At 47.5% G+C, this 25149-nt stretch overlaps 1 protein-coding gene across 5 annotated transcripts in view; it reads right to left on the reverse strand.

Annotated features, from left to right (window-relative positions):
• crocc (ciliary rootlet coiled-coil, rootletin) overlaps nt 1-25149 on the reverse strand; it is a 49702-nt gene that overhangs the window by 12787 nt on the left and 11766 nt on the right. For all 5 annotated transcript variants that reach the window (XM_014132968.3, XM_014132969.2, XM_014132966.2 and 2 more), the window contains exons 10-35: nt 24613-24703; nt 24425-24511; nt 24026-24238; nt 23578-23777; nt 23204-23386; nt 22879-23023; nt 22570-22716; nt 20569-20799; nt 20186-20379; nt 19964-20091; nt 18455-18624; nt 18034-18213; nt 11943-12077; nt 11707-11850; nt 11381-11619; nt 11083-11242; nt 10716-10883; nt 10100-10541; nt 9838-10004; nt 9485-9605; nt 8550-8713; nt 7453-7668; nt 7053-7277; nt 6746-6895; nt 6317-6517; nt 3292-3423 (exon numbers count right to left, since the gene is read on the reverse strand). In XM_014132968.3, the coding sequence (XP_013988443.2) occupies nt 3292-3423; nt 6317-6517; nt 6746-6895; nt 7053-7277; nt 7453-7668; nt 8550-8713; nt 9485-9605; nt 9838-10004; nt 10100-10541; nt 10716-10883; nt 11083-11242; nt 11381-11619; nt 11707-11850; nt 11943-12077; nt 18034-18213; nt 18455-18624; nt 19964-20091; nt 20186-20379; nt 20569-20799; nt 22570-22716; nt 22879-23023; nt 23204-23386; nt 23578-23777; nt 24026-24238; nt 24425-24511; nt 24613-24703 (4633 nt within the window). The remainder of the gene's footprint in view (nt 1-3291; nt 3424-6316; nt 6518-6745; nt 6896-7052; nt 7278-7452; nt 7669-8549; nt 8714-9484; nt 9606-9837; nt 10005-10099; nt 10542-10715; nt 10884-11082; nt 11243-11380; nt 11620-11706; nt 11851-11942; nt 12078-18033; nt 18214-18454; nt 18625-19963; nt 20092-20185; nt 20380-20568; nt 20800-22569; nt 22717-22878; nt 23024-23203; nt 23387-23577; nt 23778-24025; nt 24239-24424; nt 24512-24612; nt 24704-25149) is intronic.

The following is a 25149-nucleotide window of genomic DNA, read 5'->3' on the forward strand; positions in this document are numbered from 1 at the left end:
ACACCGCTATGTCTCTCTGCATCTCTCTGTCTACCTGTAGCAGTGCTATGTCTCTCTGCATCTCTCTGTCTACCTGTAGCAGTGCTATGTGTCTCTGTATCTCTGTCTACCTGTAGCAGTGCTATGTGTCTATGTATCCAAGCCTACCTGTAGCAGTGCTATGTGTCTATGTATCCCTGTCTACCTGTAGCAGTGCTATGTGTCTATGTATCTCTGTCTACCTGTAGCAGTGCTGTGTCTCTGTGTCTCCTGCCGACCTGTAACACCGCTATGTCTCTCTGCATGTCTCTGTCTACCTGTAGCAGTGCTATGTCTCTCTGCATCTCTCTGTCTACCTGTAGCAGTGCTATGTGTCTATGTATCTCTGTCTACCTGTAGCAGTGCTGTGTCTCTGTGTCTCCTGCCGACCTGTAACACCGCTATGTCTCTCTGCATGTCTCTGTCTACCTGTAGCAGTGCTATGTCTCTCTGCATGTCTCTGTCTACCTGTAGCAGTGCTATGTCTCTCTGCATCTCTCTGTCTACCTGTAGCAGTGCTATGTGTCTCTGTATCTCTGTCTACCTGTAGCAGTGCTATGTGTCTCTGTATCACTGTCTACCTGTAGCAGTGCTATCTGTCTCTGTGTCTCCTGCCTACCTGTATCAGTGCTATGTGTCTCTGTATCTCTGTCTACCTGTAGCAGTGCTATGTGTCTCTGTATCTCTGTCTACCTGTAGCAGTGCTATGTGTCTCTGTATCTCTGTATCAGTGCTATGTGTCTCTGTATCTCTGTATCAGTGCTGTCTCTCTGCATCTCTCTGTCTACTTGTAACAGTGCTATCTGTCTCTGTATCTCTGCCTACCTGTAGCAGTGCTATGTGTCTCTGTATCTCTGTCTACCTGTAGCAGTGCTATGTGTCTCTGTATCTCTGTATCAGTGCTATATGTCTCTGTATCTCTGTCTACCTGTAGCAGTGCTATGTGTCTCTGTATCTCTGTCTACCTGTAACAGTGCTATGTGTCTCTGTATCTCTGTCTACCTGTATCAGTGCTATGTGTCTCTGCATCTCTCTGTCTACCTGTAGCAGTGCTATGTGTCTCTGTATCCCTGTCTACCTGTAGCAGTGCTATGTGTCTCTGCATCTCTCTGCCTACCTGTAGCAATGCTATGTCTCTCTGCATCTCTCTGTCTACCTGTAGCAGTGCTATGTGTCTCTGTATCTCTGTCTACCTGTAGCAGTGCTATGTGTCTCTGTATCTCTGTCTACCTGTAGCAGTGCTATGTGTCTCTGTATCTCTGTCTACCTGTAGCAGTGCTATGTGTCTCTGTGTCTCCTGCCGACCTGTAACAGTGCTATGTCTCTCTGCATGTCTCTGTCTACCTGTAGCAGTGCTATGTCTCTCTGCATCTCTCTGTCTACCTGTAGCAGTGCTATGTGTCTCTGTATCCCTGTCTACCTGTAGCAGTGCTATGTGTCTATGTATCCCTGTCTACCTGTAGCAGTGCTATCTGTCTCTGTGTCTCCTGCCTACCTGTATCAGTGCTGTCTCTCTGCATCTCTCTGTCTACCTGTAGCAGTGCTATGTGTCTCTGTATCTCTGCCTACCTGTAGCAGTGCTATGTGTCTCTGTATCTCTGTCTACCTGTAGCAGTGCTATGTGTCTCTGTATCTCTGTCTACCTGTAGCAGTGCTATGTGTCTCTGTATCTCTGTATCAGTGCTATGTGTCTCTGTATCTCTGTCTACCTGTAGCAGTGCTATGTGTCTCTGTATCTCTGTCTACCTGTATCAGTGCTATGTGTCTCTGTATCTCTGTCTACCTGTAACAGTGCTATCTGTCTCTGTAACTCTGACTACCTGTAGCAGTGCTATGTGTCTCTGTGTCTCCTGCCTACCTGTAGCATGGCCATGTGTCTCTGTATCTCTGTCTACCTGTATCAGTGCTATGTGTCTCTGTATCTCTGTCTACCTGTAACAGTGCTATGTGTCTCTGTATCTCTGTCTACCTGTATCAGTGCTATGTGTCTCTGCATCTCTCTGTCTACCTGTAGCAGTGCTATGTGTCTCTGTATCTCTGTCTACCTGTAGCAGTGCTATGTCTCTCTGCATCTCTCTGTCTACCTGTAGCAGTGCTATGTGTCTCTGTATCTCTGTATCAGTGCTATGTGTCTCTGTATCTCTCTGTCTACCTGTATCAGTGCTATGTGTCTCTGTATCTCTCTGTCTACCTGTAACAGTGCTATGTCTCTCTGTGTCTCCTGCCTACCTGTAGCAGTGCTATGTCTCTAAGCATCTCTCTGTCTACCTGTATCAGTGCTATGTGTCTCTGCATCTCTCTGCCTACCTGTAGCAATGCTATGTCTCTCTGCATCTCTCTGTCTACCTGTAGCAGTGCTATGTGTCTCTGTATCTCTGTCTACCTGTAGCAGTGCTATGTGTCTCTGTATCTCTGTCTACCTGTAGCAGTGCTATGTGTCTCTGTATCTCTGTCTACCTGTAGCAGTGCTATGTGTCTCTGTGTCTCCTGCCGACCTGTAACAGTGCTATGTCTCTCTGCATGTCTCTGTCTACCTGTAGCAGTGCTATGTCTCTCTGCATCTCTCTGTCTACCTGTAGCAGTGCTATGTGTCTCTGTATCCCTGTCTACCTGTAGCAGTGCTATGTGTCTCTGTATCCCTGTCTACCTGTAGCAGTGCTATCTGTCTCTGTGTCTCCTGCCTACCTGTATCAGTGCTGTCTCTCTGCATCTCTCTGTCTACTTGTAACAGTGCTATCTGTCTCTGTATCTCTGCCTACCTGTAGCAGTGCTATGTGTCTCTGTATCTCTGTCTACCTGTAGCAGTGCTATGTGTCTCTGTATCTCTGTCTACCTGTAGCAGTGCTATGTGTCTCTGTATCTCTGTATCAGTGCTATGTGTCTCTGTATCTCTGTCTACCTGTAGCAGTGCTATGTGTCTCTGTGTCTCTGCCTACCTGTAGCAGTGGCCATGTGTCTCTGTATCTCTGTCTACCTGTAACAGTGCTATGTGTCTCTGTAACTCTGACTACCTGTAGCAGTGCTATGTGTCTCTGTGTCTCCTGCCTACCTGTAGCATGGCCATGTGTCTCTGTATCTCTGTCTACCTGTAGCAGTGCTATGTGTCTCTGTATCTCTGTCTACCTGTAACAGTGCTATCTGTCTCTGTATCTCTGTCTACCTGTAGCAGTGCTATGTGTCTCTGTGTCTCCTGCCTACCTGTAGCAGTGCTATGTGTCTCTGTATCTCTGTCTACCTGTAGCAGTGCTATGTGTCTCTGTGTCTCCTGCCTACCTGTAGCAGTGCTATCTGTCTCTGTGCGTCCTGCAGTTCCTGCTCTGCGGTGGTGAGGGCGCGATCCAGACGGCCTTTCTCTGCAGACAGACGCATGCTGCCCTCCTCTGTCTTTAGCTTCTGACGCTCCACCTGGAGAAACAGTCATACATGGTCAGAATCACCTCAATATCAATCAACAGTAGATATTGGGGTCAAAACAGCAGCCTTCCCCAATGGCGCCGGCGGGGATGGCTGACGTTTTACGGGCTCCTAACCACCTCTGCTATTTAGTTTGTTTTTTCGCATTGTTTGTAACTTATTTTGCACATAATGCTGCTGCTACTGTCTCTTATGACTGAAAATAGCTTCTAGACATCAGAAGAGATTACTCACCTCAAACAAGACAAAGATCTTTTCTTTAATGAGTCCGACGCAAAGGATATACTGCTTCCCCGAGACCAGGCCCAAATCCATGTCATTCGCGTGAAAAAAAGACGGAGATACCGGGGGCAGAGTTTGTGGTGCCTTGTGAGAATTCGTCGGCAAGTGGGTAAACACACACTACCATCCGTCCTATTGGCCAATGTGAAATCACTGGGGAAAAAAACTGGATGATCTACGTTCAAGACTATCCTAGCAACCGGACATAAAAACTGAAATAGTTTATGTTTCACCGAGTCGTGGCCGAACGACGACACGGATAATATAGAGCTGGCTGGGGTTTCCATGCATCGGCAGGACAGAGCATATATACGTCTGGTAAGACAAGGGGCAGGGGTGTGTGTCTATTTGTCAATAACAGTCTCAAGGTATTGCTCGCCTGAGGTAGAGTACCCAATGATAAACTGTAGACCACACTAACTAGCGAGAGAGTTGTCATTCATATTATTCGTAGCCGTCTATTTACCATCACAAACCGATGCTGGCACTAAGGCCGCACTCAACAAGCTGTATAAGTCCATAAGCAAACAAGAAAATGCTCATCCAGAATCGGCGCTTCCAGTGGCCGGGGACTTTAATGCAGGCAAACTTACATTTCTACCAGCATGTCACATGTGCAACCAGAGGGGGAAAAAAACTCTAGACCACCTTTACGCCACACACAGAGGCGCATACAAAGCTCTCCCTCGCCCTCCATTTGGCAAATCTGTCCATAAATCTATCCTCCTGATTCCTGCTTACAAGCAAAAACTAAAGCAGGAAGTACCAATGACTCGCTCAATACGGAAGTGGTCAGATGACGCGGATGCTACAGGACTGTTTTGCTAGCACAGACTGGAATATGTTCCAGGATGGCATTGAGGACTACAAAGGGAAACCCAGCCGTGAGCTGCCCAGTGACGCGAGTATACCAGACAAGTTAAATGCCTTTTATGCTCGCTTCGAGGCAAGCAACACTGAAGCATGCATGAGAGCACCAGCTGTACTCAGAGTATGCACGAACCAACTGGCAAGTGTCTTCACTGACATTTTCAACCTCTCCCTGCACGAGTCTGTAATACCTACATGTCAAGCAGACCACCATAGTCCATGTGCCAAAGAAAGTGAAGGTAAAATGACTACTGCCCCATAGCACTCAAATTGGTAGCCATGAAGTGCTTTGAAAGGCTGGTCATGGCTCACGACGGCAGGTTGCCTAGTGGTTAGAGCGTTGGGCCAGTAACCGAAAGATCAAATCCCCGAGCTGACAAGGTTAAAAGATCTGCCATTCTGCCCCTGAACAAGGCAGTTAACCCACTGTTCCTAGGCTGTCATTGTAAATAAGAATGTGTTCTTAACTGACTTGCCTAGTTAAATAAAGATTACTTTTTAAAAAATGAAATAAAAACATCAACACCATCATCCTGGAAACCCTTGACCCACTCCAATTCGCCTACCGCCTAAACAGATCCACAGATGACGCAATCTCAACTGCACTCCACACTGCCCTTTCCCACCTGGACAAAAGGAACACCTATGTGAGAATGCTGTTCATTGACTACAGTTCAGCGATCAACACCATAGTGCCCACAAAGCTCATCACTAAGCTAAACACCTCCATCTGCAACTGGATCCTGGACTTCCTGATGGTTGTAAGGGTAGGCACAAACACATCTGCCACGCTGATCCTCAACAATGGGGTCTCCTCAGGGGTGCATGCTTAGTCCCCTCCTGTACTCCCTGTTCACCCACGACTGCGTGGCCTAGCACGACTCCAACACCATCACTAAGTTTGCTGATGAAACAACAGTGATCACCGACAACGATGAGACAGCCTATAGGGAGGAGGTCAGAAACCTGGCAGTGTGGTGCCAGGACAACAACCTCTCCCTCAATGTGAGCAAGACAAAGGAGCTGATTGTGGACTATAACATCAATTGGGCTGTAGTGGAACGGGCCGAGAGTTTCAAGTTCCTTGGTGTCCACATCATCAACAAACTATCATGGTCCAAACACACCAAGACAGTCATGAAGAGGGCACAACAACACCTCTTCCCCCTCAGCATCCTGACCGGTTGCATCACCGCCTGGTATGGCAACTGCTCAGCATCAGACCGTAAGGCGCTACAGAGGGTAGTGTGAATGGCCCAGTACATCACTGGGGCCAAGCTTCCTGCCATCCAGGCCCTATATACCAGGCGGTGTCAGAGGAAGGCCCAAAAAATGGTCAAACACTCCAGTTACCCAAATTGTATTTTTTACTTTAGTTTATTTAGTAAATATTTTCTTAACTCTATTTCTTGAACTGCTTGTAACAAATAAACTTTGATTTGATTTCCATGTTTAATCCAGTTAATTGAGGAAGTTAATTGAAAACCGGCCATTATTTTCAGAGGATTTTTTTCATTCATGAACTGCATTTAAATTCACTTCCTGGATTGAACTGTTTGAAAATCAATACTCCCAACTTTTTTCGACAGTCATATTCATCATAGGGGCTTGTAAGTAAGCATTTCAATGTAAGGTCTACATCTGTTGTATTTGGCGCATGTGACTAATAAAATTTGATTTGATATTCCTAATGTTCTGTGTGTGGTTCATTTTTCTCTCACTCCTGTCTCACCTTGTCCAGTGTATTTCTCAGTGCGTTTTTGTCCTTCTCCAGGCGGACGGCCTGTCTCTCTGCGTCCTTCTTCTCTGTCTCCAGCATGGCCACGGCCCTCTGCAGCCCCCGCAGCCTCTCCTCTGCAGACACCCTCTCTGTCTGGGCAGACTGGGCACTGCGCTGGGCTTCTGTTAGACTGTCAGACCGCTGACGCAGGGCCTAAAGGAGAGACAGGGTGAGGGAACAGCTATACAGATGAGATACAGGCCTATGTCTCCCGCTCTTTTTCGTTACATTTTTTTAAATGTAAATTCTTCACATGCCCCCCGGCTATGTCCTTACCACTCTCCTCCTGTGTGTGTGTATAAGGTTAGTGTTGAGGAAATGATTATGTATGAGTAAAAGTCTCTCTCTTTCATTCTCGTTCTTTCTCTCCCTCCCTCTCACCTCCTGTGTGTGAGCCAACTCTGCCTCCAGCTCTCCTCGTCTCAGGTCGCTCTGAGTCAGCTCACTCTGTAGGCTCTGGACGCGCTCAGTGAGGGTCGTCATGCCTCTCTTCCCGTCCGTCAGGGACGCCCGCGCTCCATCCACTCGCTCCTGAAAACAGCAACACTACATTCAGTTTCATGGGTTCAACCTAGACTACTCATTACAATTTGCTCTAATCCTATTTAAATTACAAGGATGAACCTTGACAAAAACAAACACTTGAATTTCAGCCCACTGTCCTATCAATGATTCCTCCTCCACCTACCTGTAGATGCCTGCGGTCCTGCTCGGCCAGCCCCAGGGTCTTCTGCAGTGCGACAAGGCGCCCCTGGGTGGCGCTGTGGGCAACGGTGGCCTCCTGGAGGCTCTGGGAAAGGCTCTGGTTCTTCTCTCTGAGACAGACCTCTCCCTCCTGGGCTTTAGACAAAGCCTGGGTCAGCCTGTCCAACTCTCTCTGGAGCGACGTCACACAGCTCTCCCCCTCTGCCACCTGGGACAGATGCACAACACAGTGTGTGAGTGGTTTAAGTCAGTGTGTCTTAGTGTGTATATTGTGCAAGTGTGTTTCCGTTTAAATCTGGTTAAATCTCAGCATGACGTGCCTCTATCGAGGGTGTACTTGTTCCTCTATAGTAGATTGATTGAGTGTTCATTCAGTGTGCTACCTGTTTGACTAGTGCATCATGGCGCTCCTGGGTGGCCTGGTTCTCGGCCTCCCTGTCCCCCAGGCTCAGTTTGAGTCTCTGCAGCTCCCCTTCCAGGCTGCGTCTCCCCAGCTCCACCCTGGTCCCCCGGGCCTCGGCAGCCTCCAGGGCCTCCCGCAGTCGCCTCCGCTCAGCCTCCAGACGCACCTCGCCCGCACGCTGCTTACTCAACTGGTCCTACAGGTAGGGAGGGGGAGGAGGGGAGAGTGAGGTGAGAGAAAGGGAGACAGAGGTAGAGAATGAGAGAGTGACAAAAAGAGAAGGAGAGAGCTAAAAGAGATGAAACTGGCAGACTGGCAGTCACATGTCCAAGCCAGCCAGCCAGCCAGTCCATACAGCTGCTCTGTAGAGATATAGAAGTAGACACGAGGGGAAAACAGAGACACTCCACAAACCCACTCTCAGAGAGGCCAGGCCAGATAGACATAAACACACAGATAGACAGTTGATCCACAGATGGCCACATCCCTTCTTCCTTCTCTCAACTCTCCATAATGCTGAAATCCCCCCCTTGCTCCCGAACTTCCTCCCCTCTCTTTCCAGCAACATAAATCATTTGAGTCTCTTCCCAGGAATACAGTCTATTAAATTATCTACTATTTGATTCTGTGGCTCCTAACTATAATCTCTATAATCATAAATACCTACCCTCCTTTCCCTTCATTCGTCTTTTCCATTGCACTTTATCCCACTAACCCTCTCAATCTCTCTATTTCCTTCACACTCAGCCAGTCCATTTCTCTCTCCCTCTTTCCCCATGCTCCCTCTGTTGTCGGATATGGGTAGTGTTTTCTAGGGTGGTGTGAGGGTTGGACTTAGAGGACTGGACATATGGACAGTTGCTTTGCCCAGAAATATGACATGGAGTTTTGTTTAATGACTCATTATTCTGTGGCATCTGTTGTTATGACTTCTGCTTCCACCTAGTGCTTCCTGCAGGGTCACCATATGGCAGTGTTGGCAGGTCAGTGGTCAGCTCTGTGTGTTAGCAGACACTAGAATCCTTGTCAGGGAAGATATTCTACAGTAAGTATGTGTTCGTGTGCATGTATGTCTACCTGTGTGTGTTTTTTCTCCGTCTCGGCAGTCTGCAGGGCTCTCTCCAGCTCCTTGACTCTGTCAGTGAGGGCTCTCCTCTCCCTCTCTCCCCTCCTCACAGTCTCCTCCTGCTGCTGGAGCATGGCCTGGGTCGAGCTCAGACGCCCGTCAACGCCACGCTTACCTGGACGGAAACACACAGACAGTCACAACACTGAAGCATTCACAGACAAGGTCTTTATGCTAATGTATGCTCTCCCCGGGTCTTTGTATGTCTGTCAATGACTTCACTGTGTAAATGATTCTCTTGCCCTTCTTATGGTTTGCGTGCGTGCGACGTGTGTATGTGTCTCACCCTCCTGGCACTCCTGCAGTGTGTTGTGTATGTGTCTCACCCTCCTGGCACTCCTGCAGTGTGTTGTGTATGTGTCTCACCCTCCTGGCACTCCTGCAGTGTGTTGTGTATGTGTCTCACCCTCCTGGCACTCCTGCAGTGTGTTGTGTATGTGTCTCACCCTCCTGGCACTCCTGCAGTGTGTTGTGTATGTGTCTCACCCTCCTGGCACTCCTGCAGTGTGTTGTGTATGTGTCTCACCCTCCTGGCACTCCTGCAGTGTGTTGTGTATGTGTCTCACCCTCCTGGCACTCCTGCAGTGTGTTGTGTATGTGTCTCACCCTCCTGGCACTCCTGCAGTGTGTTGTGTATGTGTCTCACCCTCCTGGCACTCCTGCAGTGTGTTGTGTATGTGTCTCACCCTCCTGGCACTCCTGCAGTGTGTTGTGTATGTGTCTCACCCTCCTGGCACTCCTGCAGTGTGTTGTGTATGTGTCTCACCCTCCTGGCACTCCTGCAGTGTGTTGTGTATGTGTCTCACCCTCCTGGCACTCCTGCAGTGTGTTGTGTATGTGTCTCACCCTCCTGGCACTCCTGCAGTGTGTTGTGTATGTGTCTCACCCTCCTGGCACTCCTGCAGTGTGTTGTGTAGCTGAGAGAGGCGGTTCTGGGCGGAGTCTCTCTCCCCTGTCACCTCCTCCAACTCCCTCTGTAGCGTCCCCAACTGGCAGCGAGCCTCGTCCTGAAAACCAACACCAGGAACACATTTCAACAACATGCCTTCAGACAATCTGACAGACTTTTAGCATTTCCTACAGTCACATATCAGTGCTGCAGAGATGTTTACAGCACAATGTTGAGATCATTTATCTAAAAGTAAAGAGTGAAAATGGACTTCAGTCTGTTAGAATAGGAGAAGGTGTATAAAATCTAAATATGTGTACTGCTCTGCCCGTGTAGTGTGGCTGTAGTACCCGGTCTCTTTGAGCTTCTCGGAGCTCCTGGAGGAAGTCTCTGAGGCCGCAGCGCAGCGTCTCAGGGTCCAGCTCAGGCAGGGGCATGGGGAGGGGGGTGTCCCCCTGCTCTGGGGAGATCGGCCTGGAGCAGCCCAATGTGTTGTCAGGGGTCGAGCCTCCAAAATCTGGAAGAAAATAATATATACAGTATAACTCCTCGCAATTTATGTCCCACTTTCACATTGACATGTTTTGTGATATGTGAGCGTTTCACCCTCACCTTTTGGGGGTGAAAGTGAGCAGCGTAGGGGCGAGAGGCTGCGGGGACGTGTAATGCTGCTGTAGGATGCTGCTGGGGGACTCCCTCTGGGGCTCCTGCCCCTGCCCCCGCTGGCACTTCTTCGGCCCCCCGCCCCAATGCCCAGCGTACGGGTCAGTGCCGACTGCAAGCTGCCCAGGCGGAACTCCAGCTCCCTGCGTCCGGCCTCGGCCCGGGCCAGCTCTAGCTCGGTGGCAGCCAGGCGGCCCTGGGCCTCGCTGAGATGCAGGCTGGATTGGGTGAGGGAGTCCTGGGCTGTCTGGGCCCGCAGGGACAGGTTCCTGGCCTCATCCTGGAGCTTCTTCTCACAGCCCCGGGCATCCTGCAGCTGGGCCGTCAGCTCCCTCTCACAGCCCCGCCAGCCTGACTCTGACTCTATCAGACGCCTCTGGAGGATGGACAGCTGGAGGGAGGAGGGAGGGAGGGAAGAGGAGGAGGGGGGAGGATAGAGATGGGAAGAGAAGTACAGTAGAGAGGGATGTGTAGAGGGCAGTTGATTACGTTTTATGTTTAACCAAGCATAAATACAATCTAACCTCTCATTCTACTACACCCAAAGCTCTCCCTCCCTCCTCACCTCTTTCTTGATGGAAGTCCTGGCTGTGTCAGCCTCGGCCAGCTTCTGTTTGAGAGAGAAGATCTCCCGCCCTCTCTCCTCCTCTCTCTGCTCCTCCAGGGAGAGACGCGTCTGCAGCTCAGCCACCTCCCTCCCTTTCTGTTCCTTCTCGCCATCCAGTACCTTCACCTGATGGAGTGATCGAACGGAGGACAAGTTCTACAATATGTCTAAGACCAGGCCTGGAGTTTTTCCTGGTAAGATCCAGTGGATAGCAAGAACTCAATGCCCTAGTCAAGTTTGAGTTCTCTACAGCAGGTAAGGTAAACCAATAAGTGTAAAAGAATAAACAAAGTGTTTCAGAGATGTGAGGGTATGTGTGACTGACCTGTCTGCGTAGCTCCTGCAGCTCTCTCCGGGCCTCCAGCCGTGACCTCTCCACCTCTCTCAGACAGCTGCGGAGCTCCGTCACCTCTCTCTGTGCAGATGACAGGCTCTCCTCCAGAACAGCCAGCCGCTGCTCCTTCTCCTCACACTGACGCTTCACACTGACACACACATATTTCCTCCTTTTGTATACAGTAGATGCTTTCTGTAGAATTTTTACTACCTAACAGAGAGTGATACTAGTATATTAACTTTTGAAAGGTGACAATCAGAGTCAGAGGTATGCAGCTAAGTACTACCTGATTCTCTCAGTCTCTGCACTTCTCAGAGTCTCCCTCAGCTGGGCATTTGATAGGCTGAGAGTGTCTCTCTCCTTGGTGACATCAGTGAGGGTGCGCCGTAGCTCTACCCCATCCCTTCTGTACCCCTCCCCGGTGTCACGGGTTTGGTTGAGGCGCCTGTCCATTTCCAGCATGTCCCGCCTCACCTGGTCTCGGCTCTCCTCACTGGCTGAGAGAGAAGCTCTGCACTCCTCCAACTGGAAGAGGAAGTTAGGGAGAGTGGTGAAGAAATGTTGAACCAGAAATGGTCACCGGCTCCATCCCTGACTCTAACCGCCTCTTACCTCTTTGAGGGCAGCATCAGTGTGTGTCTGCAGGTCAGAGCTGTTCTCCTGCAACCGGTGCAGCTCCCGCTCATGAACACTGCCAGCCTCCTCCAGCTGAGAGCGAAGCTCCATTAACTCACTGGTCAGAGCTCCCACTGTGGCCTGCCGACAAAGTCAGGGAAACTTTAATGTCTTTAAAAAAAGTTCATGGTAGTACAGAATGGGAACAGAGTTCTAAAAAGGTCTATAATTACCCTCTCCTGTTCTTTGTAATGCGCTGCCTCTCTGGCCAGTCTGTCCAGCTCCAGGGTTGCAGTACCCAGCTCTGCCTGCAGGATGGACACTCTCTCAGACAGCACCGCCTTCTCTGCCTCCTTCTGGGACAGCATCTGAGAGAGGGAGAAAATAGAAAGGGCCTCTAGAACTGGGGATATGGATCACAACCTCATGAGAGTAGTCATCTCTTATTGACATTTGCTCTGCACTTCATTACAGACAAATGTAACGCAATGGTAAATCCAAGCACTGGCGGTAGTGCTATAGGTCCAGGGGTGTAAGAAATATTTTTGCTATTTTCACAGCTGTAATTAAGAGTGCAATAGCTGCAGGTGGCTCAAAATGGCTAGGTTTTGATTAATAAACAAGTTGTAGGTGTGAGAACGGCTTAGCGGCAGGTAGCCTAGTGGTTAGAGCATTGGACTAGTAACCGAAAGGTTGCAAGATCGAATCCCTGAGCTGACAAGGTAAAAATCTGTCGTTCTGCCTCTGAACAAGGCAGTTAACCCAATGTTCCTAGGCCGTCATTGAAAATAAGAATTTGTTATTAACTGACTTGCCTAGTTAAATAAAGGTCAAATTAAAAATTAAAAAAGGGCTTGGCCATTCTCTGGTTAAAATCCCTAAGAATCTATTGATGCACCCGTGCGTCAATCTAAGTAACATAATTTAAAAAATCCACCAATTTAAGCTAGAGATTTTTTTTGTTGTTGCATCGGCTACGTCTCAATCCACCACATATTGGCTTTCCGCATCTGCAGTGGAAGGTGGCTGAGCTACAACGGTGTTTGTCAGACCATGAGACATCCCAAAAATCGGTCTTCTCATGAAAGTGTCGGAACGATTTGGCATACAAACTAATGAGACACTCACGATAGTCTTCTCTGTTTTGCTCTACAACCGCCCAAAAAGTTGCCCATGCAAATGAATGGATGTATGGAGGTAGTTTGTTCCAACAAAAATAAGGGGTTAAATATGTGTCCCAAAAAATATATATATTCCTGAGCTTTCTTAAATCTCCTAGATATAGCATAGACACTTCAAAGCCTTTTACTGTCTTTTTTTTGGCCATTTATGAATGTGTTATTCAAAGTGTTTCTATTTTTATATAATTGTTGATACCTAAAGGGTCCTAAAATTCCAAATCAAATAGCTAAATGATCCAAGGTATGACCATCTTAAAACAATGACATATTTTAGCATTCCCCAACGGCTTAGACTTTTAGAGGTTTTAATCAACACATTCCATGGCTTAATACTGCATGTGCTTGTCTCAAGTTCTGTAGGTTACTGATGGTATTTACATTGCCCCCAACTTCAATTAGGCTGGGGGCATGGATTATTTTCATCCTGGTCCATTGTGTATTGATATACTACAGTTTATTAAATAGCATACACTACAGTAACGTGTAGGCTAATAGCAACAGTGTTTGCTTAATGCCCTATGTTCGGCATCAACGAGCTTAGCCTAGCCTACATGTCTTTACGCATCGCACTTTTCCGTCTTTGGTAACCGGATGAGAGGCGCTCTTTGAAGATGGGGATGGATACTTGAACAAGCAAAATGATGTATGCAGGTAGGCATATGTGTGTATGTTTAAGGATGTGCAGTACTGTATATTTTCAAATCAAGACACTCTGACGAATAGACGATTTAAAGCCGGCACTACAGGCTGAAATTACATTTTTGCAAATACCTATACATTTTGAGATTTGTTGGTATTTTGGCTCACTAATATTAGTATTTAAACACATAAAATGATCAAAATCTTGATGAAAATGTATATTTTCTTTTATTTATCTTACCATCAAAGTTTCATGAATCTTAACCACTTTAAAATGGTCATACATCCATAATTTCAAAACTCACAATTTTTAATTACACTTAAGTTAAAAGCCCTTTTCATAGAGAATGTAACAAATTGGAAAATATATATAGTAACTTAGTTTGAAGAGATGGTGATTGGATCTAAAAAGGTGTTTGGTAGTCTAAATTCAGTGTACTTGTCTTTAACTGCCATTTACTGAGAGTCAGACTCTTCCCACATGCCAACTCCTTTCCTCAGCTTCAGAAGCATCTGCTTTCACCAAATTGTGTGTGGTAATACTTAGATATATTCTCGAGACTTGCCCAGAGGGAATTGTTGATATGTTGTAAAAAATAAATTATCTCTCGATAATATATAATATAAAATGCATTTTATAAACATGGCTTTAGTATTTTACAGCTAGAAATATGAAAAAAAAATATGTATCCACAATCTGCTCTGAGTCAGTCCTGTCCTGGAGTGTCTTAATAAAATGAAACCAAAATATTTAGGGTGACTTAATCCAGTGTCCAGAAAAATGGATTGACAAATATGTGCATATTTAATGAGTTATTGCCTCATTTGCATATTTTACTACAATATTTCAGAACATTTCAGTAGACCATTTAAAACCTAATTTATTTATTTATATACTTGGCTAATGGCTAGGATAACAATATGCACCTACAGTGGGGAGAACAAGTATTTGATACACTGCCGATTTTCCTACTTACAAAGCATGTAGAGGTCTGTAATTTTTAACATAGGTACACTTCAACTGTGAGAGACGGAATCTAAAAAATCAAAAAAATCCAGAAAATCACATTGTATGATTTTTAAGTAATTAATTTGTATTTTATTGCATGACATAAGTATTTGATACATCAGAAAAGCAGAACTAAATATTTGGTACAGAAACCTTTGTTTGCAATTACAGAGATCATACGTTTCCTGTAGTTCTTGACCAGGTTTGCACACACTGCAGCAGGGATTTTGGTCCACTCCTCCATACAGATCTTCTCCAGATCCTTCAGGTTTCGGGGCTGTCGCTGGGCAATACGGACTTTCAGCTCCCTCCAAAGATTTTCTATTGGGTTCAGGTCTGGAGACTGACTAGGCCACTCCAGGACCTTGAGATGCTTCTTACGGAGCCACTCCTTAGTTGCCCTGGCTGTGGGTCGTTGTCATGCTGGAAGACCCAGCCACGACCCATCTTCAATGCTCTTACTGAGGGAAGGAGGTTGTTGGCCAAGATCTCGTGATACATGGCCCCATCCATCCTCCCCTCAATACGGTGCAGTCGTCCTGTCCCCTTTGCAGAAAAGCATCCCCAAAGAATTATGTTTCCACCTCCATGCTTCACGGTTGGGATGGTGTTCTTGGGGTTGTACTCATCCTTCTTCTTCCTCCAAACACGGCGAATGGAGTTTAAACCAAAAAGCTCTATTTTTGTCTCATCAGACCACATGACCTTCTCCCATTCCTCCTCTGGATCATCCAGATGGTCATTGGCAAACTTCAGACGGGCCTGGACATGCGCTGGATTGAGCAGGGGGATCTTGCGTGCGCTGCAGGATTTTAATCCATGACGGCGTAGTGTGTTACTAATGGTTTTCTTTGAGACTGTGGTCCCAGCTCTCTTCAGCTCATTGACCAGGTCCTGCCGTGTAGTTCTGGGCTGATCCCTCACCTTCCTCATGATCATTGATGCCCCACGAGGTGAGATCTTGTATGGAGCCCCAGACCGAGGGTGATTGACCGTCATCTTGAACTTCTTCCATTTTCTAATAATTGCGCCAACAGTTGTTGCCTTCTCATCAAGCTGCTTGCCTATTGTCCTGTAGCCCATCCCAGCCTTGTGCAGGTCTACAATTTTATCCCTGATGTCCTTACACAGCTCTCTGGTCTTGGCCATTGTGGAGAGGTTGGAGTCTGTTTGATTGAGTGTGTGGACAGGTGTCTTTTATACAGGTAACGAGTTCAAACAGGTGCAGTTAATACAGGTAATGAGTGGAGAACAGGAGGGCTTCTTAAAGAAAAACTAACAGGTCTGTGAGAGCCAGAATTCTTACTGGTTGGTAGGTGATCAAATACTTGTGTCATGCAATAAAATGCAAATTAATTACTTAAAAATCATACAATGTGATTTTCTGGATTTTTGTTTTAGATTCCGTCTCTCACAGTTGAAGTGTACCTATGTTAAAAATTACAGACCTCTACATGCTTTTGGCAGTGTATCAAATACTTGTTCTCCCCACTGTATGTGATGCTTCTAAACCAGCCTTGATTAAGGGGAAGGTAGGCAATGCTTGGTTTTTAATCAATTTAAACGGGATGGAAACCAATAATTTTTTTATGTTTCTACACTGAACAAAAATATTAAAAACGCAACATGCAACAATTTATACGATTTTACAGTTCATATTAGGAAATCAATCAATCAATTGAAATAAATTCATTAAGCCCTAATCTATGAATTTCACGACTTATAGATACATACAGATACAGTATGCATCGGTTGGTCACAGATACTTTAAAAAAAGGTAGGGACGTGAATCAGAAATCCAGTCAGTATCTGGTGTGACCACCATTTGCCTCATGCAGCGCGACACCTCTCCTTCGCATAGAGTTGATCAGGCTGTTGATTGTGGCCTGTGGAATGTTGTCCCTCTCCTCTTCAATGGCTGTGCGAAGTTTCTGGATATTGGTGGGAACTGGAACACGCTGTCATACAAGTCGATCCAGAGCATCCCAAACATGCTCAATGGGTGACATGTCTGGAGAGTATGCAGGCCATGGAAGAACTGGGACATTTTCAGCTTCCAGGAATTGTGTACAGATCCTTGCGACATGGTGCTGTGCATATTCATGCTGAAACATGAGGTGATGGCGGCGGATGAATGGCACGACAATGGGCCTCAGGATCTTCTCACAGTATCTCTGTGCATTCAAATTGCCATCGATAAAATGCAATTGTGTTTGTTGTCCATAGCTTATGTCGGCCGATACCATAACCCCACCGCCAGCATGGGGCACTATGTTCTCAACGTTGACATCAGCAACTCGCCCACACGATGCCATACACGCTGTCTGCCATCTGCCCGGTACTGTTTAAACCAGGATTCATCTGTGAAAAGCACACTTCCCCAGCATGCCAGTGGCCATCGAAGGTGAGCATTTGCCCACTGAACTCGGTTACGACGCCTAACTGCAGTTGGGTCAAGACCCTGGTGAGGACGACGAGCACGCAGATGAGCTTTTTGAGATGGTTTCTGACAGTTTGTGCAGAAATTATTGTGTAAACCAACAGTTTCATCAGCTTTCCGGGTGGCTGGTCTCAGATGATCCCACAGGTTAAGAAGCTGGATGTGGAGGTCCTGGGCTGGTGTGGTTACACGTGGTCTGTGGCTGTGAGGCCAGATGGACGCACTGCCAAATTCTCTAAAACGATGTTGGAGGCGGCTTATGGTAGAGAAATAAAAATGATGTTATCTGGCAACAGCTCTGGTGGACATTCCTGCAGTCAGCATGCCAATTGCACACTCCCTCAAAACTTGAGACATCTGTGGCATTGTGTTGTGTGACAAAACTGCACATTTTCGAGTGGCCATTTATTGTTCCCAGCAGAAGGTATGTCCTGTGTAGTGATCATGCTGTTTAATCAGCTTCTTGATATGCCACACCTGTCAGGTGGATGGATTATCTTGGCAAAGGAAAAATGCCCACTAACAGGTATGTAAACAAATCTAGGCACAACATTTGGGAGAAATACGCTTTGTGTGTGTATGGAACATTTCTGGAATTTTTTATTTCAGCTCATGAAACATGGACCAACACTTAACATGTTGCGTTAATATTTTTTTTCTGTATAAATACAAGATTCACCAGCACAGAATGCACGTCTCTCTTCCATGGGCAATGTGCGTCGTGGCTGGATAGGCTGCGCTTCCGCTCTCATAATTCATGCCATTTTTAACTGCGTTAGCGTTAAGACCTGCTTTTTGTGGGTCTTACAACTTCCCATTAGCGCTGCATAAAATGGTAACTTTTGCGCTTGGTTTTAAGGACACACCTCAAATATTGCCATCCCTCCCACCTCAGTGCAAACGAGTTGATGTAAGACAGGTTAATTGCCAAACCTGGCGTTAGGGCTGGAAAATGCCAGTGCACAGGTTTTACATGACACTTGCCCCTCAGACCTTAGCGCTAGCTGAATATAGAGCCCGCATTGTGTTTGTATGGTCTCTCAGATGTGCCTGACCTGTTGTTTCTCTGTCTCTGCCTGTAGCAGACTCTGGTCTCTGTCGTGCTGCAGACTCCTCACTTCATCTTTCAGGTCCTCTTGGTCTCTCTCGGCTCTGAGGAGCTGCTCCTCTGCCTCCTGTCTGACCTGTCGCAGTGCCCCCTCCTGTTCAAACTCCAGACTGCGACGCAGGGCCTCCTGGAGAACAAACACACTCAGTTGTTCATGTTCATTGTATGGGTTAAACCAGCCCAAATAAAGAACATGAACAACTGAGTAGAGTCAAGACCTACAGTGAGACACCTTGGGCAAAGCAAGAAAAAACAAGAACACATTTCTTTACAGTAAAACCATCCAAATAGTGCTCTTACTGCTAGCACAAACACCTCTCCAAACAGGACTAGACAGACAAACACAATCCAGCCTAAGCCCTCCTCACCTTCTCAGCGGTCAGTCTCTCTGCCTCCTCCTGGTGGTCAGTGATGGCGGTGTGGAGGGCCTGCTGGTACTCCTGCTGGGTGGTTGTCAGGGCCTGGCTCAAAGCCTCTCTCTCCCTCTCACTCTGCGCCAGCACATTCTCCCCATCCGCACGCACACGCCTCAGCTCCGCTACACAGGACAATATCAAACATGATGACCAGTTTTACACCTGTGTTCATACAGTCTCAGTCATACAGCAGATACACCATCAAACGCAGCAACAGTTTTCTACTAAGGGTTGTAACCCTCTTCACTCACAGCCCCGTTCATATATGGGTTGAAAATGGCAGATTTTGTCATTGTAAACACCTCATTTGGATCACAGTGGCTGTAGAGTAACATGCTATACATGACACCAGAGCCCCGGTTCTCCACTTCACAGAGCTGAATGGGTTTTGGCTGACAGCCTTTATAAACTTGAGCACTGTGCGCGACTTGAAGAGGCCCATCCCTCCGACTAATCGGCTACTTTTGCACATTTGTTGTTGTCCGAGTGAGGGAAATGCTGTAAATTGAGAGGAGTCTATGTGTTTTGAAAGATGAGACGTTGAGAATTATAATAAATACCGCTTTGATGTCATACAAGCAAACCACACACCCGTGAGTCCAAATGTTTACTTCACATTTCCGTATTAGAAAACGCATGTAATTTACAGTATCATCGTTTATGATCGCTATGGCATGTGCTCCACCCCGGGTTGTCCTGAACAGAATGAGCCTGTTTGTCGCATTGTGTTGAACATTTGCCACAGAACAAGCACTTGAATGCACTCATGACTCCACAAAATTACAATCTGTTTGTAGGAAGTGGCCTTGGAAAGCCTAACACTGTAAGATCGTATTTTATAACTTAGCTAGCCACGTTGGCAATAGAATAAGCTTTCAAATCATGCCCAACTGCCCCAGATTGGGATTTACAGTATAATGGAACATTTTGGGATTGCGTTTTGTCTTATTTTGCACCTATTCCAAAATGTCAATGAATATTGTTATTATGTTACTGAATGTATTTTCAGATTTCATTATTAACAAATGCTGTGAAAAGTGCAGTAAATGTAAAATGCACATAAAATCAACAGTATAATGTTTGGATTCAGTCTTGTGTCAGGTGAACTGTTGTGTCCTTTCCCCATAATCTCCAAAGTGTTTTCTTTCAATTGCTACCCTGGTCATGCATATGCTTTTTATAGTTCTGTTAGAACCTTTTCAATTTGGCCATATCCATATAGCCCAATTTCCACGAGTGTAAGGGGTTAAACACAGGTTTCTATTTCCTGATCTATGGCTCTCTCCCTCAATGTTCCTTAACCATTTTCTTCCATTCCAACATATCCATCCTCCCCTCTTCCTTTCTTACTCTCACAGACTTTCTCTCCTACCTATTCTCCTCTTCTCACCCATTTATTTCATTTCTCTCTAAATGGTCATTTATTTCTCATCCTCCTCTCTGTCTCTCTCCATCTCTCACCGGTGGTGGTCTCCCGGAGTAGCCGCAGGCTCTGGTTCTCTGCTTCTAGCTGCTCTCTGCGAAACTCGAGCTGAACCAGCTGCTGCTGCACCTCAAACAGGCTGGTCTCCAAGGCCTCCCGTTCCGACCTGCAGGGGCATGGACACTAATATTAGGGACCAATTCGTCAACACACACACAGAAATACACACACCGTCGGTCAGACACACACAGATCTCTCACCTGAATGAGGCCAACTCCTCTGTTAGTGTGGCGTTCTCTCTCTCCGATGCAGTCAGCTGGACCACCAGCCCCGCCCTCTCCCTGACCAGCTCCGCCCGGCCCCGCCCTACTTCCTCCAGAGCCACGCCCTGTCTCTGTTCCTCACCGCGGGCCATGCCCAATTCCGCCCCCAGAGAGCTCACCTCGCCACACAGCTGTCAGCAGAGAGACACACAGGTACATGCAGTAAAACTGTACACATTTACAGACAAAGGTTCACTGGAACAACAAGGTTTCAGAACCCAGCGATTTTCATGCACTGTTAATTACTGATTAGTCCAGAGTGACAGACACTCTTTCTTGCCAGATTCCCATTCAGAGTGAAGAGGACCCTCATTATTTACCTGAGTGACTTTGTCCTGCAGCTTCACTCTTTCGGCCCTGAGGCTCTGAAGCTCCGCCTCCATCCCCACCCTGCTCAGCTCAGACTCCTGCAGGGATTGGTGGAGGGCGAGGCGGGCGGAGTCCAACTCTAGCCTGTCCTGCTCCAATCGGACGAGCTCATCTCTGATGGTCATCTTCTCCTGCTCCGCTTCATGTTTCTGGGCCTGCAGGTGGGCCTTCTCCTCTTCAAGCTGAGAGAGAAACATAGACACATATGAGAGACAGGACAGGTGTGCAAAGCTTACATTTAAAACTACAAGCGATCCTGATAGGCAATAGGCATACCATGATACCATGGCTTACAGAAAACATATTAGCAAGGTCAATGCTTTGTTTTGATGAAGATGACATGGTTACTCATGCATCAGTTCTACACTGCTCAAATAAATAAAGGGAACACTAAAATAACACATCCTAGATCTGAATGAATGAAATAATCTTATTAAATACTTCTTTCTTTACATAGTTGAATGTGCTGACAACAAAATCACACAAAAATAATCAATGGAAATCCAATTTATCAACCCATGGAGGTCTGGATTTGGAGTCACACTCAAAATTAAAGTGGAAAACCACACTACAGGCTGATCCAACTTTGATGTAATGTCCTTAAAACAAGTCAAAATGAGGCTCAGTAGTGTGTGTGGCCTCCAGGTGCCTGTATGTCCTCCCTACAATGCCTGGGCATGCTCCTGATGAGGTGGCGGACTCCTGGACAGGTCTGTGGTGCAACGTGGCGTTGGTGGATGGAGCGAGACATGATGTCCCAGATGTGCTCAATTGGATTCAGGTCTGGGGAACGGGCGGGCCAGTCCATAGCATCAATGCCTTCCTCTTGCAGGAACTGCTGACATACTCCAGCCACATGAGGTCTAGCATTGTCTTGCATTAGGAGGAACCCAGGGCCAACCGCACCAGCATATGGTCTCACAAGGGGTCTGAGGATCTCATCTCGGTACCTAATGGCAGTCATGCTACCTCTGGCGAGCACATGGAGGACTGTGCGGCCCCCCAAAGAAATGCCACCCCACACCATGACTGACCCACTGCCAAACCGGTCATGCTGGAGGATGTTGCAGGCAGCAGAACGTTCTCCACGGCGTCTCCAGACTCTGTCACGTCTGTCACATGTGCTCAGTGTGAACCTGCTTTCAACTGTGAAGAGCACAGGGCGCCAGTGGCGAATTTGCCAATCTTGGTGTTCTCTGGCAAATGCCAAACGTCCTGCACGGTGTTGGGCTGTAAGCACAACCCCCACCTGTGGACGTCGGGCCCTCACACCACCCTCATGGAGTCTGTTTCTGACCGTTTGAGCAGACACATGCACATTTGTGGCCTGCTGGAGGTCATTTTGCAGGGCTCTGGCAGTGCTTCTCCTGCTCCTCCTTGCACAAAGGCGGAGGTAGCGGTCCTGCTGCTGGGTTGTTGCCCTCCTACGGCCTCCTCCACGTCTCCTGATGTACTGGCCTGTCTCCTGGTAGCGCCTCCATGCTCTGGACACTACGCTGACAGACACAGCAAACCTTCTTGCCACAGCTCGCATTGATGTGCCATCCTGGATGAGCTGCACTACCTGAGCCACTTGTGTGGGTTGTAGACTCCGTCTCATGCTACCACTAGAGTCAAAGCACCGCCAGCATTCAAAAGTGACCAAAACATCAGCCAGGAAGCATAGGAACTGAGAAGTGGTCTGTGGTCACCACCTGCAGAACCACTCCTTTATTGGGGGTGTCTTGCTAATTGCCTATAATTTCCACCTGTTGTCTATTCCATTTGCACAACAGCATGTGAAATGTATTGTCAATCAGTGTTGCTTCCTAAGTGGACAGTTTGATTTCACAGAAGTGTGATTGACTTGGAGTTACATTGTGTTGTTTAAGTGTTCCCTTTATTTTTTTGAGCAGTGTATATGACATCCACCACAAGTGTCAGTCAAATGTTGATCAAGGTGTTGGTCCCACCTGGCTGATGATGGAGTTGAGGTCAGACTTGTCCTGGGCCAGGCCCTCATTCATGCTGCCCATCTTGGCCAGAGAGTCTCGGAGGGCTGCCTCCTCAGAGTGAAGCTTGTTGACCAGCAGAGAGAGCTCTGCATTACTGCTCTCAGCCTGGGGGACCGGGGACAAAACATACAAGGATATGTAACACAGAGGATAGGTAACCTTTCAACATAGAACAGAGAGGAAGTTAAAGGGACCAAAAGTATGACAAGCAAACACAAGAGGAGCCAGAGAGTTATCGTGACATCTGTATCTGTGTGTGCGTCATACCCGGGCCAAAGCCTCAGTGAGCTGGGTCTTCTCTCCTTTCAGCAGCTGCCTCTCCACCTCTGCCTGGTGGTGAGTCTCTCTCACTGTAGACAGCTCCCCTCTCTGGACAGACGCCCGGCTCTCACTCTGCTCCCACTGTTTCTGACTGTGGGGACAGGTACCAGGGACAGAGGACAAGGGTAGGAATAGTTATGTACAGTATACTTGCAATCTCCTCCTTCTAATTCTCATAATTTACTACCCTCGTCTCCTCCTTTCTCATAATTTCATAATTTCCCTCATCACTCTCTCCCTTCCACCTTTATTTTCACACACTCTCACTCACACTCTGTCGGTCTCTGCCTTGGCCCGGTCTCTCTCCTGCAGCGCGTCCACCTTCTCCTCTCTCTCGTGATCCCTCTCTCTCTGGGCCGACGTCACGGCCTGTTGCAGCTTCTCACAGTCCATCTGCAGAATCTGGGCCTTGATCAGAGCTGCCTGGGCTGCCTTCTCCACAGCCACCTTCTCACTGACAGGATAGAGACAAAGAACACAACAGGACAATGGATACATTAGAAATATCTACTGAAATATAACCATTAACATGCATAGAGTAAGTGTTCTTTAACCAGGGCACTGAGAGCAGACACTTCCTGGTCCTAAATGGTTTACCATCACCCAAGTTGTGTTAGAAGTCTGCCTGAGCCCTCCTGGTTTTACCTAGCCAGTGTGTCCCTGTCTTGTTTCAGACGGTCTCTCTCTCTCTGTGTGGTGTCCTTCTCTCTCTGAACTCCATCCCTCTCTCCATGCAGGGTCTGACTGCGCTGTTCCGCCTCCCGCTTGGCTGACTCCGCCTCTGCTAGCTGCCTGCGCAGCAATTGTACTGATGACTGGGCAGAGGACAGACGACCACGGACCTCCTGTGGACCAGAGAGACAGAGGCAGATGAGACAGTGGGACACTGAACACTGAAAGTGATACAGAGGAACAAAGAAACTCAAGATAACTTTTATAGAAGAAGTTTGTATAGGAAAGTTTGACAATGTAACATTGGAATAAAGCAACCTCAATTTCCAATCCCAGTGAATAAATATAGTAAACCCATATAGATAGTAGTAGATGTGTTAATGTGTCCAGCTGCAGCAGAGGGACAGTGTGGAGGGGGTACCTGCAGCTGGAGATGTCTGCTGTTGACAGCAGACCGCAGGGCTGACAGGCTGGCCTCTGGGACGGTGGCCAACGAGGAGTAACGCCTGGGAGAGGTGGATCCCCATGGTGATGAGGAGCGGTGAGGGGAGGAGACACGGAGAAGAGCCAATAGAGGAGCCCCAGTGTTCTCCTGGTCTGCTTCTGATGACGAGTCCCCATCGGATAAGACAGTCTGGGAAGAGGATTCAATAAAGGGTTTTGGTCAAAGTTTCCGTTTATTTGTGTGTGTGTGTGTGTGTGTGAGTGAGTGAGTGAGTGAGTGAGTGAGTGAGTGAGTGAGTGAGTGAGTGAGTGACTGAGTGAGTGAGTGACTGAGTGAGTGACTGAGTGAGTGACTGAGTGAGTGAGTGAGTTGTACCTGGGCAATGTCTCTCAGTGTGTCCAGTAGTGTTTCAGTATGAGCCCTCATCACCTGCATGTCTGTCTCATCGTTGCCACTCTGCTCCTGCAGAAGAACAATAGTGAGAAGGGAGGGGTATGAAGGCTAAGGAGGGCTAATGGCTACAGGAAGTATCTCTGCTGGGTTCACACAGGCCAGTCTCTCACCTCCAGTCTCCTGGTCAGTGAGGCCACGTCTCTGTCTCTCTCCTCACTCTGGCCCTTCAGCCTCTCCACCTCTCGCACTGCATCTGACAGCCTGACCATAAACACACAGACCCCTTAGCATACCATGGAATCTCTGCGATGCACGTTACACTCCTGATTTGTCTACCACCACCAGGCAGATCAGGCTGCCAGTTACTAAACACAAAGACACAGAGACAGACAGACAGACAGACAGACAGACAGACAGACAGACAGACAGACAGACAGACAGACAGACAGACAGACAGACAGACAGACAGACAGACAGACAGACAGACAGACAAGAGTCTGAATCCCATAGGGCTCTGCTCAAAACTATTGTACTATGTAGGGTGCCATTTTGGACGCAGACAGTGACTGAGCAGTGTTCAGTTCTCTCTGACCCGGGGCCTCATTTATAAAACTGTGCGGAGGATTCACATCAAAAGGTGGGGTACGGACAAAACGCAGAAAGTGCTTACGCACAAAACTATTCTGATCTATAACACAAGTCCCATG

This window comes from Salmo salar, chromosome 12, assembly GCF_965601325.2.
Source record: "Salmo salar chromosome 12, fSalSal1, whole genome shotgun sequence".
Taxonomy (NCBI): domain Eukaryota; kingdom Metazoa; phylum Chordata; class Actinopteri; order Salmoniformes; family Salmonidae; genus Salmo; species Salmo salar.